At 54.3% G+C, this 12,666-nt stretch overlaps 1 protein-coding gene across 1 annotated transcript; it reads left to right on the top strand.

The window, feature by feature from the left end:
- Positions 1-859: 859 nt before the first annotated feature.
- CDC42EP2 (CDC42 effector protein 2) lies at positions 860-8,206 on the top strand. The gene is made up of 2 exons (XM_003909581.4): positions 860-996; positions 6,079-8,206. Exon 2 carries the CDS (start codon positions 6,434-6,436, stop codon positions 7,064-7,066), a length of 633 nt encoding a protein of 210 aa, XP_003909630.1. The 5' UTR covers positions 860-996; positions 6,079-6,433; the 3' UTR covers positions 7,067-8,206.
- The last annotated feature ends 4,460 nt before the right edge of the window (positions 8,207-12,666 follow it).

Below are 12,666 nucleotides of genomic sequence, written 5' to 3' on the forward strand. Positions count from 1 at the left end.
ATGACTGAATGAACGAATGGACCAGGAACTAGTCTGAGTATGAGCCCCACCTTCACTCTGGAAGCCTGACAGCAAAGACGGGGGTCCAGCCACGCGGCCTCTGCCTTCCCATATTCTCTTTTCTCGCTGAAGGTAAACTCATCAACTCGCTTGTAAGTTTGTAGTATTCTTTTTTTTTTTTTTTGAGACGTAGTCTCGCTCTGTCGCCCAGGCTGGAGTGCAGTGGCCAGATCTCAGCTCACTGCAAGCTCCACCTCCCGGGTTTACGCCATTCTCCTGCCTCAGCCTCCCGAGTAGCTGGGACTACAGGCGCCCGCCACCTCGCCCGGCTAGTTTTTTGTATTTTTTAGTAGAGACGGGGTTTCACCGGGTTAGCCAGGATGGTCTCGATCTCCTGACCTCGTGATCCGCCCGTCTCAGCCTCCGAAAGTGCTGGGATTACAGGCTTGAACCACCGCGCCCGGCCAAGTTTGTAGTATTCTAACGTAGGCGCTTCCAAGGCCTCATTCATTCCCAGGAAGTCACTGAATATACTTGTGCCGGCGCCTCCCCGATCCAGCCCTGCAGGGAAGGATCCTGTCCTTCCGTCTCTCTGCGATTTCTGAAGAATTCGGTCTTTCGGGAGCCTGTCTCTCGGCCTTTCTAAAACCGAGGGTTTTAGTTCCCATGGGCACAGCCGGAGTCCCGGGAGGCCACCCTGCGCCATACGGACCTCAGACGCCCGAACCAGGACAGGACCCCAGGGCGCGCGCGACCGCTGGACCCGGGAGCTGCACCTCCCACACCGCCCCGGGCGGCGCCCGGAGTGGGGCGGGGCCTGGGCGGGGATGGGGAGGGGCTTGGCTGGCGCGGCCCAGGCATTGGCTCCGCGGGCCGGGGCGGGGCTGCGGGGTCCGCGGTGGGCTCTGTAAGTTCACCGCCGGTCGGGTTCCGCAGCCGCGCTGTCCAGCTCCTGAGACCTTGCTGTCCGCCGGTCCGCCGTCTGCTTGCCTCACGGTGAGTTCAGGCTGGGATTTTCGCAACTCCGCGGCCCCCCCGCCCCCGAGAGGCCCATCTCTGTGGCGCCCCGCCCCAGCTCGCGCCCTGGCCCTGCCTCTCACCTCGCTCAGGTCCTTTCGAGGGCGCCTAGGGCTCCATGGGTTTCCCGCCTGCATGTGGGTGCCCGCAGCCTCGCCCGTGCCCGCCACGGTCCGTGGGGCGCCGCGCATCCCGACCCCGAATTCCCCGTTCTGCCCTCCATTCTGTACCCGGGCCCCCGCCCCCCTCCCGAGACCCAGGGGTGCCCCGCCGCCCAGCGTCCCCACCGGGGCTGGGGGCCATATTTTTAGCCGATGGTGAGGTGTCCTCCTATCTTTAGCTGCGGCCGCGAGTGTCCTGAAACGGATCCGTGCTGGGCTGGGCTGCGCCCGGGTAGGAACGGGGTGGGGTCGGCGCCGGAACCCGAGCCGGAGCTAAGGAGCTGGACCCGTGGGAGGAGCGGGGGCCCGCACGGCCGAGCTCTGGCCCTGCGCCAAGCGGACACTAGGACATCGCCCAGGCCGGAAAGCACGGGGGCGGTTCCTCCCAGAGCTTAGAGACTAGGGCAGGGTCCCCAATCGCCTCCTTTTTCTCCGATTGTGGGACCAGAAACCCCGAAGCAAAAAGATCTCACAGGCAATCCGCGTCTGGTACTTGAACGCGCAGCTCCTTGGGGAGCGCCTGCCTGGAGCCCGGGGGGAGGGGCGTTGGAGACCCCGGTGCGCTCTCAGAATCCTCCGGGACGCGGGGCGCTCAAGGGAGCACGCGCGCCACCTGGCGGCCGCGGAGCCGAGCGCCTCTCCAGAGGCACGGGGACCCCGGGAGACCCCGCGGCCGGCTAGAGGGACTCTGCATCCGCGAGGTCTAGGAGGGCGGGAGGAGGTGGATGCCTGGGGCAGCAGCCGTTCGTTTTTGATATTGTTCAAAGCACTGGCCCCGGAGAACCGAAGTGCTTGAGGAAGGAAGGTCTTGTAGATATTTGCTGAATAAATGATAGAACCTACAGTAACCCGCTGAACCCCGCTGTTGTACATTGGTGCTCTCATTTGCAATATTGCAGTGGGATCTCCAGTAGCCCTCTAGTGGTGGCTTCATTGTCAGCCCATTTTATAGATGGGAAAGGTGAGACCCAGAGAGGAGAGGCGTCTTCCTGAAGGTTACAGAGGAAGTCCCAGGTGGAGCCGGATTTAAGGACAGTCTCCTGATTTGGGGGGGAGGGGGGTGTGAGATGGCCTAATATTCCTCATGATTGGAGGATCCCTGCCTGCCGGAAGTCATTTTCTCGTTGGGAGGTCCAGGGCTCCTGTCCAGGGCAATCACAGAGAGCTAGGATGCTCCTATCTGCTCCCCGACTGCTGCAGGGAGCTCCCCTCCCAGCCCGCATAGCCCTGTCCTGATGGAGAGCTCATTCTCATATCTCTAGACACATGAAAGTTGGGCAGATGGGGGCAGCCAAAGGTCAGAATGTAGATGGAGGAGGTCTGGGGACCCACTGTTCCCAGCCTAGCTGTTTCTCTCCCGCTCCCTAACCATATTATGGAGGTAGGCGTGGCCCACTGCATGGAAGCCACACGGACCAGGCTGGGTACCCACTCTTCCACTTCCTAACTGGATGACCTCGCCAATGTTACTTAACATCTCTGAGGTTCAGCTTTGACTTCTGTAAAGGGCGGTAATGACCCCACTATGCTGTGGCTAGAAGTATTAAAATGGGAAACTGTGCGTGACAGGCTGGATCCTAGGGTCTTGCGATTGCCAAATCTGAATTCTTCCGGTGTGAGGGTTGTAATTCCCAGCTCTCCCCTGGGCCGCTGATGCTGGCCTCACCCTCAATTCTCCCCACATCTGGAATTGGGTGTGTACATCTGGCTGTGAGTGAGACAGCTGTCAGGGACGCCCAATTTGTTGTGGAAACACTCAGGCTGTCTTGGCACTGCTGTGTGATGGGGTTGGGGGTGTGGGGAGGACCTGGCCCAGGCTCTGGGCACATCCCACCAGTCAGCCCCACCAGGACTTCTCTCCTAATGAGCGATAAGTTGCATGTTTGTCAGCATGGCCCCCAGGCCTGGCATGGTTGACACAGGATGAATGCGTGACGGGATTCCAAGACCTCGGGGTGCTCATGCGTCCCCACCCTCCCCCCAGCTCCTTGCAAGCTGAGCTGGATTTCTACCATGGGAAAGTTATTCGTTTGTTTCCTGTTAAGCTCCAGGTGCTCTGGGAGGGGCAAGATGTCCGGCCTCTGTGGCTCAGTACGACTGACCCGGGTGTCCGGTCCTGGGGTGGGGTTTCCTGAGCAAGGGCCTCAGCTGGTGGTGGGGGTGCAGTTGGACTCTGCTTCTCCTGCATCCTCCTTCCTCCTTCCTGCTCCCTCCTCCCAACCCCCTCACCCCCACCCTCACCCTGTCCAGAATGAAAACTGAGGCAAAGAACTGGCAAGAGCCACCTTTGGTGAGCCCTGGCTGGGGCTGGGGGTGGGGTGTACAGGAGGGTGGGCTCATCTGGCTTGAATTCCCACCCTGCCCTTACTCACTGGGTGACCTTGGACAAGTTTCTCTCTTTGCCTTTTATGCTGAGTCTACATCTGGGCTTGTGTGTACCGGACCAATCAGGTCCCACATGCATCCCCCACCCTCAAGCAGAGGGACTGCTGGCTTCATTTCTTTTTTCTGTTAAATCAGTATGACACCCCTTCATAGCTATTTATTTTTCTACATTAAAAATAGCTTAATCTTTTTCTGACTACATAAATATTATGTGCATATAAATAATACATTGCTTATTAGTAAGAATTTGAATTCATAGAGGTCTGGACAAGAAAGGAAACGTCATCCTGAAATTCTACCACTTTGAGATAACCATTGTTAACATCTGGATGACCATCTTTTCATATTTATATATATTACACACATTGATCATGTCATAGTCATGGGACCAAAATATTACAGGTTATTTTTATTGATGACTCCTTTCCTCCCATATCAGTGACCCCACACCCCATCCCTGCTGTGTACCCTAGTCAAGGTAGCCCATATGGCAACCTAGGGCTGGCCTTCTAGATTTTTCTCTGTTTTTTTTTGTTGTTGTTGTTTTTTGTTTTGAGGCAGAGTCTCACTGTCACCCAGGCTGGAGTGCAGTGGCGTGATCTTGGTGCACTGCAACCTCTGCCTCCTGGATTCAACCAATTATTCTGCCTCAGCCTCCTGAGTAGCTGGGATTACAGACGTGTGCCACCACACCTGGCTAATTTTCATATTTTTAGTAGACACGGGGTCTCCCTATGTTGGCCAGGCTGGTCTCGAACTCCTGATCTCAGATGATCTGCCCACCTCGGCCTCCCAAAGTGCTGGTACTACAGATATGAGCCACCGCACCCAGCCTCTTTATATATATATATATATATATATATATATAGGATAGAATTCTACACAGACCTGTACACATGCAGGTGCATAACATGCATATGTATCAGAGCGGGGAGGCAGGCAGTCAATTCTTTCAATAAACGGATCGTCTATATCATGTTTTTGCATTTTGCTTCTCTCTCTCTGCAATGCCCTGTGGGAATCCTCCAAAATTTTTCACCTCTAGGTTCACCTCAGGTTCAATTTTGAATTTTGACACCTCTGATTTTATTTCTTTTTTTTTTTTTTTTTTGACGGAGTCTTGCTCTGTAGCCCAGGCTGGAGTGCAGTGGTGTGATCTCAGCTCACTGCAACCTCTGCCTCCTGGGTTCAAGTGATTCTCCTGTCTCAACCTCCCAAGTAGCTGGGACCACAGGCGTGCGCCACCACACCCAGCTAATTTTTTGTATTTTTAGTGGAGACAGGATTTCACCATGTTAGTCAGGATGGTCTCGATCTCCTGACCTTGTGATCTGCCCGCCTCGGCCTCCCAAAGTGCTGGGATTACAGGCATAAGCCACCACGCCCAGCCCCAACACCTCTGATTTTTAAATGGGGTTGATAATAGGGTGGTTGTGTTGATTAATTGAGATGTGTCTGCAAAGAGCACAGAAGAATGCCAGGTACAGAGCAGAGCCCCCCTCACCTAAAAAATATACGTACTCCCCACTCCACCTTCTCTTTAGGTGCCAGGGTAGGGAGGAGGGCCAGAAACTATCCTAGACTCAGCCCCTGCCCATAAGGAGCTCCTAATAGGGAGAGGAGAAAACGCGACCCCACCTCCAGGTGGGATACGATTGGGTCAAATGGGAAGTGCCAGCCACTCAACACCCTTGGCCAAACGCCTGCTGTGCTCCAGGTCCCTGCCAGGCCTGGGCAGGAGAGACAGTGGCCACAAAGCTCTCTGTCTTTGGTCAAGTAGGGAGCCAAGGCCATTTGTGAGGCACCCCACAATCTGGCACTTACATTGTGGGGCACACGAGATATGCAATGGAGGTGGGGGGTATGGCATGAGTACCTGGATAAGGGTGATGAGATCTACCTTGCCGGGGACCCAGGGCAAGAGACTAGAGTAAGACTTTCTGTGTGACTTTGGACCTGTCATTCAGGTTCCACCTCAGTTTCCCACCTGTAAGGGGAGGGGCTTGGCCCTGGTGGTGAGTCTCTAAGATGCAGTGGGTCTTAGAGTGAAGACATGCTTCTCCCAGCACAACTCCCTGCAAGGGGAGTGCCCCACCCCCTCAGGCTCCCATGGCTACCACAAGAGGCCCAGAAACAAGACAGATGTTTCTGGCCAGGAACAGTGGCTCACACCTGTGATCCCAGCACTTTGGGAGGCCGAGACGGGCAGATCATTTGAGGTTAGGAGTTCAAGACCAGCCTGGCCAACAGGGTGAAACCCCGTCTCTACTAAAAAAAAAAAAAAATGCAAAAACTAGCCAGGCGTGGTGACACATGCCTGTAGTCCCAGCTACTCAGGAGGCTGAGGCAGAAGAATTGCTTGAACCCAGGAGGCAGAGGCTGCACTGAGCTGAGATTGCACCACTGCACTCCAGCTTGGGCAACAGAGTGAGACTCCATCTTAAAAATAAAAAAGATGTTTGCGTCTGACTTTAGTCCTGCTGTCTCTGACAGGTGTGCACCCTTTGTGTTTCAGCTCCTCAGCCCTGGACCAGGGACAAGTAACCCTCGGTGACGAGACCAAAGTGCACTGCTGCCCACACAGCTCCTACCTTTCTGGCTTCAATTCTTCAGAAGAGTTTGCCGTCCTTTGGGGAGAACATGATTTTTGTTATCTCAGCCCTCTGACTTCACTGATTTCTAATCTTTTTTAATTCCTTGGGCCAACTTTGGTCGTGCCCCACCCTGTAGCCAGGAGCCCTTTGGCAAGCTTTGGGCACCAGCAAACCACCCCTTGGAACAGGTGTTTCCTCTGGCTGAGAGTTTGAGAGGAGGCGTGGTCTCCGCAGGCAGTCTGTAGCCTCACAGCCAGGCCTGCTGGTGAGGTCACCATGTCCACCAAGGTGCCCATCTATCTGAAGCGTGGCAGTCGCAAGGGCAAGAAGGAGAAGCTTCGGGACCTGCTGTCCTCGGACATGATCAGCCCGCCGCTGGGGGACTTCCGCCACACCATTCATATCGGCAGTGGTGGCGGCAGTGACATGTTTGGTGACATCTCCTTCCTGCAGGGCAAGTTCCACCTCCTGCCGGGGACTGTGGTGGAGGAGCCTGAGGAGGATGGCACCTTCGACCTCCCCTTCCAGTTTACCCGCACCGCAACTGTGTGTGGGCGGGAGCTCCCGGATGGCCCATCACCTCTGCTTAAGAACGCCATCTCCCTCCCGGTTATTGGTGGACCCCAGGCTCTCACCCTGCCCACAGCCCAGGCTCCACCCAAGCCCCCTCGCCTGCACCTGGAGACCCCTCAGCCTTCCCCACAGGAGGGAGGGAGTGTGGACATCTGGAGGATTCCAGAGACTGGCTCCCCCCACAGTGGGTTGACGCCGGAGTCAGGGGCTGAGGAGCCCTTCCTGTCCCATGCCAGCTCCCTACTGTCCCTGCATGTGGACCTGGGGCCTTCCATCCTGGACGATGTCCTGCAGATCATGGATCAGGACCTGGATAGCATGCAGATCCCCACATAGGACCCGAGGCTGACTAGGCTGGGGGCCCAGGTGGGGCTGAGCCAGGAGGTGGGGTATGGACACCGCCCTGACGGCGGAGTGAGGGTCCCAAGATCCCACCTGTGTGGTCGCTGGCCAGTGATTGTCCTTCTGAGCCGTGTTTCCCCTCTCCCTCCCTCTCCACGTGGGCAGGGCAGGCCCCATCGCTTTCCTCTAGTAACCACATGGACACGTCCTGAAGTCAGCCCAGGGCGCCCTGAGCGTCTTGGGGCACCTGGACCCCACCACAATACTCCTTCTTCCCTCAGGTTCCTGGGTGAAGGCTTTGCTGAAACCGACCCCCATTTTCACCTCCCTTCTGCCTCAGCCCCGTTGGATGCCCTGACTGGGGGCAGGGGAAGAGACAGGGCACAGCTGGCCGCAGGGCTCGGCCACTGGGCGAGCTGTTCCGGGCCTTTGGCTTTGCATCCTGGACAGGGAGTGCCCTGTCAGGGACCAGATGCGTCCTGCCTCATCCCCAGCTCCATCCCTTCCCCACGTGACCGGGGATTCTGGTTGCAATAAAACATGCTGCTGCTGGTGGCTGAGCTCCCTGTCCCCTTGCCCCAGGTTTCCTCATGGAGGTAGACAGTCTCCCAGAGCTGAGGGCTCGCCTCTGGAGACCCCAGCCCCAGAGGGCTTTGTGGAGGACAGGCCTTGCCCTCAGGAAGGTTGTACCTGACGCTGAGCCTGTTGTGAGAATGCAACAGGAGCAAACCAAGTGTTGCTGTGGATATTCCAACATTGATTCAGATGTTTGGGAAGAGGTGGCTGAGCACTCGGATAGGCTCAGCACTGTGCCAAGCCTGGGGCCAATCCCTGCCCAGTCAGCTGGGGTCTGGTGGGGGACACCCAAGAATAAAAGAATAACCACAAAGTGTGCAAGGGACCAACAGCTTCTCCAGCTTCAGAGCATCGAGGGAGCATGCAGGAGGGATGCTTGGAGCTGGGAGGGTCTCACGATGCTGCTTCAAGATTCATCCCATCCACAGCTGTTTACTGAGCATCTCCGGTACACAAGGCATGGCTCCGGATGCTGGGGATACAAGGCAGATGTCATCCCTGCTCTCTGGGAGTTTAAATTCTAGTTGGAAGGGGGATATTAAATTGGTAAACAAATAAGAGATGATTTCCAGCAGTGGTAAAAACTTCGAAGAAAACAACATGATCAGGAATGCCTAGCAGGGAGGGCAGGGGGTGTCAGGACCTATTAATGTGATCAGATGTGATTCTGAGCCAAACCAGAGCTACCAGCTAGAAAACTCATGTGTAAGCACAGGCACTGAGGAACCAGAGTGAAGACAGAGGCCGCCACCACACAGCAAAAGAGTGTGGACCTCCAAGTTGCACTTAGCCTGAGACCCAGTTTCCCCATCTCTAAAATGGAGCAGGCCAGGCATGGTGGCTCACATCTGTAACCCCAGCACTTTGGGAGGCCAAGGTGGGCAGATCATGAAGTCAGGAGATCGAGACCATCCTGGCCAACATGGTGAAACCCCGTCTCTACTAAAAATACAAAAATTAGGCCGGGCGCGGTGGCTCAAGCCTGTAATCCCAGCACTTTGGGAGGCCGAGACGGGCGGATCACGAGGTCAGGAGATCGAGACCATCCTGTCTAACACGGTGAAACCCCGTCTCTATTAAGAAATACAAAAAACTAGCCGGGCGAGGTGGCGGGCGCCTGTAGTCCCAGCTACTCGGGAGGCTGAGGCCGGAGAATGGCGTGAACCCGGGAGGCGGAGCTTGCACTGAGCTGAGATCCCGCCACTGCACTCCAGCCTGGGCGACAGAGCGAGACTCCGTCTCAAAAAAAAAAAAAAAAAAAAAAATACAAAAATTAGCTGGGCGTGGTGGCACGTGCCTGTAATCCCAGCTACTAGGGAGGCTGAGGCAGGAGAATCACTTGAACCTGGGAGACGGAGGTTGCGGCAAGCCAACATTGCACTACTGCACTCCAGCCTGGCGACAGAGTGAGACTCCATCTCAAAAAAAAAAAAAAAAAATTAAATGGAGCCACTGATAGCTACCTCACAAGGTTACTGAGAAAATTAGGGATAACACTACTAGCCACAGGGAAGTTTTGTTTTTGTTTTTGTTTTGTTTTGGTTTGGTTTGTTTTGAGACAGAGTCTCACTCTGTTGCCCAGGCTAGAGTGCAATGGCAAAATCTTGGCTAACCGCAACCTCTGCCTCCCAGGTTCAAGCTACTCTCCTGCCTCAGCCTCCCAAGTAACTGAGATTACAGGTGCACGCCACCATGCCTGGCTAAATTTTTCATTTGTTTGTCTGTCTGTTTTGTGATGGAGTCTCACTCTGTTGCCTGGGCTGGAGTGCAGTGGCACAATCTTGGCTCACTGCAACCTCTGCCTCCTGGATTCAAGCAATTCTCCTGCCTCAGCCTCCCAAGTAACTGGGACTGCAGGCACCCACCGGCACGCCTGGCTCATTTTTTGTATTTTTAGTAGAGACAGGGATTCACCATGTTGGCCAGGCTGGTATCTAACACCTGAACTCAGGTGATCTGTCCACCTTGGCCTCCCAAAGTGCTGGTATTACAGGCACGAGCCACCATCCCCATCCAGGAAAGGTGTTACAAATGGTTGCAATGTGTCATGAAGGAAGAAGCTGGAGCTCGGGAAGGGCGGGACTGTGAAGCTGGAACACAGGCTGGCTCAGCAGGGATAGTTTCGCTGGCCAGGCTGATGCTGAGACAATGGGACACTGCTGAAGGACATGAAAGCAGGAGAGGTAGGTGGTCAGATGGAGACTTGAGGAAGAACACCACCCAGGCCAGGTCGGGGATGGAGGTGGCCATGGCAGGCATGACCAGGAGGAGTCGACCCAGGTGAGGATGCTGGGGACAGAGAGGAGGGGGGTGGCCTAAGGTGGGGCCCAGTGGCCCCTTCTTCCACCCTCAGCCAGTTCTTTTCCACCTGTATGACCCTCAAATCCCAGACACCCACCACTCCCCCAGCCTTTCACAGACATTACTCTGTGTGTGTGTGAATGTATTTTTTCTTGTTATTATTTCTGGACATCTTATTTATGTATTTCAAGATGGAGTCTTGCTCTGTTGCCCAGGCTAGAGTACAGTGGCACCATCTCGGCTCACTGCCACCTCCGCCTCCGGGTTCAAGTGATTCTCCTGCCTCAGTCTCCCGAGTAGCTGGGATTACAGGCGCCTGCCACCATGCCCGGGTAATTTTTGTTTGTTTGTTTTGTTTTGAGATGGAGTCTCGCTCTGGTGCCAGGCTGGAGTGCAGAGGCGCCTATCTCAGCTCACTGCAATATCCGCCTCCCAGGTTCAAGTGATTCCCCTGCCTCAGCCTCCCAAGTATTTGGGACTATAGGCTCGCACATCACGCCCAGCTAATTCTTTGTATTTTAGTAGAGACAGGGTTTTACCATGTTGGCCATGTTGTGATCCTCCTGCCTCGGCCCCCAAAAGTGCTGGGATTACAGGTGTGAGCCACCGTGCCTGGCGCCCAGCTCATTTTTGTAGAACAATTTTTGTATTTTTAGTAGAGACAGGATTTTGCCATGTTGGCCAGGCTGGTCTCAAACTCGTGACCTCAGGTGATCTGCCCACCTTGGCGTCCCAAAGTGCTGGGATTATGGGCGTCAGCCACTGTGCCTGGCCTTTATTATTATTATTATTATTATTTTTGATACAGAGTCTCACTCTGTTACCCAGACTGGAGTGCAGGGGCACGATCTCGGCTCACTGCAACCTCTACCTCCTGGGTTCTCCCCCAGCCTCCCTGGTAGCTGGGACTACAGGCATGTGCCACCATGCTCAGCTAATTTTTGTATTTTTAGTAGAGATGGGTTTTCACTGTGTTAGCCCTGATCCACCTGCCTCGGCCTCCCAAAGTGCTGGGATTACAGGTGTGAGTCGCCGTGCCCAGCCGTTTATTTTTATTTTTATTTTTTGTAGAGATGAGGTTTTTCTATGTTGCTCTGGCTGGTCTCAAACTCCTGAGCTCAAGTGATCCTCCTGCCTTGGCCTCCCAAAGTGCTGGAATTACAGGTATGAGCCACTGCACTCAGCCCGCATTTTTTTTTATTGTGGTAAAATATATATAACATAAAATTTACCATTTTAAGTATACATTTCAGTGGTATTAACTACATTTAGGTTATTTTGCAACAATCACCACCATCTATCTCCAGAATTGTTTTCATGTTTTCAAACTGAAGCTGTGTCTCCATTAAACATTAGCTCCCATTCTCCCCACCCCCTAGTGCCTGCAACCACTATGCTACTTTCTGTCTCGTCCAGCTAATTTTTAAAAAATATTTTTATAGGCCGCATGCAGTGGCTCACACCTGTATTCCCAGCACTCTGGGAGGCCAAGGCAGGCGGTCACAAGGTCAGGAGTTCGAGACCAGCCTGGCCAACATGGCGAAAACCCCTCTCTACTAAAAATACAAAAATTAACCAGGCATGGTGGTGCGTGCCTGTAATCCTGGCTACTCAGGAGGCTGAGGCAGAAGAATTGCCTGAATCCGGGAGGCAGAGGTTGCAGTGAGCTGAGATTGCACTCCTGCACTTCAGCCTGGGCAACAGAGCAAGACTTTGTCTTGGGAAAAAGAATACACCAGCATGGCCGGGCGCGGTGGCTCAAGCCTGTAATCCCAGCACTTTGGGAGGCCGAGACGGGGTTTCACCGTCGGAGATCGAGATTGTCGGAGTTAACACGGTGAAACCCCGTTTTCATTAAAAATACAAACTAGTTGCAAGTGGGGGAGTGGGAGCGCCTAGAACTTAGTGCCACTGAGGTTGAGGTGAGATGAGCCTGAGGCGTGGGAGCTGCAGTGAGCTGGATCCGCCACTGCACTCCAGCCTGGGCGGTGAGCGAGACTGGCTCAAAAAAAAAAAAAAAAAAAAAAAAAAAAAGAATACACCAGCATCATCTCTGGTTTTTTCCAAGCTGCTAACACCTATCTTGCATGTTTTGAACTGCAGGTTAGTAATGACAACACCTCTACAACTCTCATCTGCTAAATATGATTTTAAGACATAGGAGACCCGGCGCAGTGGCTCACACCTGTAATCCCAGCACTTTGGGAGGCCGACGCAGGTGGATCACGAGGCCAGGAGTTCGAGACCATCCTGGCTAACACGGTGAAACCCCGTCTCTACTAAAAATACAAAAAATTAGCCGGGTGTGGTGGCAGGCGCCTGTAGTCCCAGACACCCAGGAGGCTGAGGCAGGAGAATGGCGTGGACCCGGGAAGCAGAGCTTGCAGTGAGCCAAGATCGTGCCACTGCACTCCAGCATGGGCGACAGAGAGACTCCACCTCAAAAACAAACAAAGACATAGCAATGGTAACATGTGTCCTGCTTCTGAAATATTAAAATGAGGGGGGAGAATATGTGCATCTTGGAATTGGTGAAATAAGGTATATTAGAAAAATGATAGCCAGTGTGGTGGCTCACGCTTGAAATCCCAGCACTTTGGGAGGACGAGGCAGGCGGATCACTTGAGGTCAGGAGTTTGAGACCAGCCTGGCCAACGTGGTGAGACCCCATCTCTACTAAAATTACAAAAATTAGCTGGGCATGATGGCCGGGAGCC

This window comes from Papio anubis, chromosome 12 (genome assembly GCF_008728515.1).
Source record: "Papio anubis isolate 15944 chromosome 12, Panubis1.0, whole genome shotgun sequence".
NCBI classification, from domain to species: domain Eukaryota; kingdom Metazoa; phylum Chordata; class Mammalia; order Primates; family Cercopithecidae; genus Papio; species Papio anubis.